Source organism: Aplysia californica, unplaced genomic scaffold, assembly GCF_000002075.1.
Source record: "Aplysia californica isolate F4 #8 unplaced genomic scaffold, AplCal3.0 scaffold00290, whole genome shotgun sequence".
Taxonomy (NCBI): domain Eukaryota; kingdom Metazoa; phylum Mollusca; class Gastropoda; order Aplysiida; family Aplysiidae; genus Aplysia; species Aplysia californica.
The window spans coordinates 671,100-672,320 of record NW_004797560.1 but is presented as its reverse complement, the minus strand read 5'-3'; the positions used below and the strand labels follow the sequence as shown (position 1 = coordinate 672,320).

The 1,221-nt window shown below is 42.3% G+C and overlaps 1 protein-coding gene across 1 annotated transcript in view; it reads right to left on the bottom strand.

The window, feature by feature from the left end:
- Positions 1 to 427, bottom strand: part of LOC101863447 (putative tyrosinase-like protein tyr-3) — a gene marked incomplete at its 5' end in the record, with an annotated part of 4,656 nt that extends 4,229 nt beyond the window's left edge. Inside the window, 1 exon segment of the mRNA XM_013084403.1 lies at positions 239 to 427. Coding sequence (XP_012939857.1) covers positions 239 to 427 — 189 coding nt within the window.
- Between the last annotated feature and the right edge of the window lie 794 nt (positions 428 to 1,221).

Here is a 1,221-nt window from a genome sequence, read left to right as displayed (position 1 = left end):
AAGAGAGAGAGAGAGAGAGAGAGAGAGAGAGAGAGAGAGAGAGAGAAAGAGAGAGAGAGAAAGAGAGAGAAAGAGAGAGAAAGAGAAAGAGAAAGAGATAGAGAAAGAGGGTGGGGGCGTGTGGGGACGAGAGAGAAAGAAAGAAAGAAAGAAGGAAAGATGAAAGAAAAAACAAAGAGAGAGAGACAAAGACAGCGCGGAGAACCAGTAGCCAAATGAAGCTCTTCCTCTTACTTACTTGAACGTGCACAAAGGTTGCAGGATTGCTTGCAGTAGAGCGACATATAAGCTGAGTTCCGCTGACACTCGCCCATCGCCGCCCAGGACCGGCAGTTGGTGTGGTAGTCTGGACACCCCCAGGTGGGACCAGCACGTCCGTCTCCTCCCTCTTCTACCCTGTTACCACTACCACTGTTGTGGCCGGTGGCTGGGTGCGTCACAGAGGTGTTTGGGCGTGGCCGAGAGGTATTGTGTGGTTTGTTTGTTTTTGGGGGGTCATTTTTTTGTTTGTTTGTTTGTTTGTTTGTTGCCATTGTAGTAGTTTTTTGTTGTTGTTTTTGTTGTAGGTTTGTTTTTGTGGTTTATTGTTTTTGTTTTTTAAATTTGTTTGTTGTTGTTTGGTTGTTTGGTTGTTTTGTTTTATTTGGAAGTGTTTAGGGGGGGGGGTGGATTATGGAAATAAAAATGAAAATAAAATGGTGGTGTTAATAATGAATAACAATGATAATGTCTACTGACAAATTCAAGACAGGTAGCGACTGGTGTACTACCCAAGGTAAGACAGGTAGGGACAGCTAAAGTACCCATGTTAAGACAGGTATTGGCAGGTTTACTACCAAAGGTAAGACAAGTGTTGACAGGTGTACTATCCAAGGTAAGATTGACAGGTAAACGCACAAGGTAAGACAGGTAAAGGCACAAAGTAAGACATGTGTCGACAAGTGTACTACCCAATGTAAGACAGATAGGGACATGTGAAGTACCAAAGGTGAAACATAGGCGCAGGTGTAATACCAAATGGAAGAATAGTGTCGAAGGTGTACTACTAAAGGCTAACGAGTGTGAATAAGGTCAACTATATTATTCTTTAGGTCTCTGTTATTTAATAGACATAGAGCAGCAACATCCAACTACTGGAAAAGCTAAGAAGAAGATATTCCGTCAGTCAGTCTCTATTTTTAAAGCATTTTATACTGGTTGTGGTTCCGTACTTTACATCAG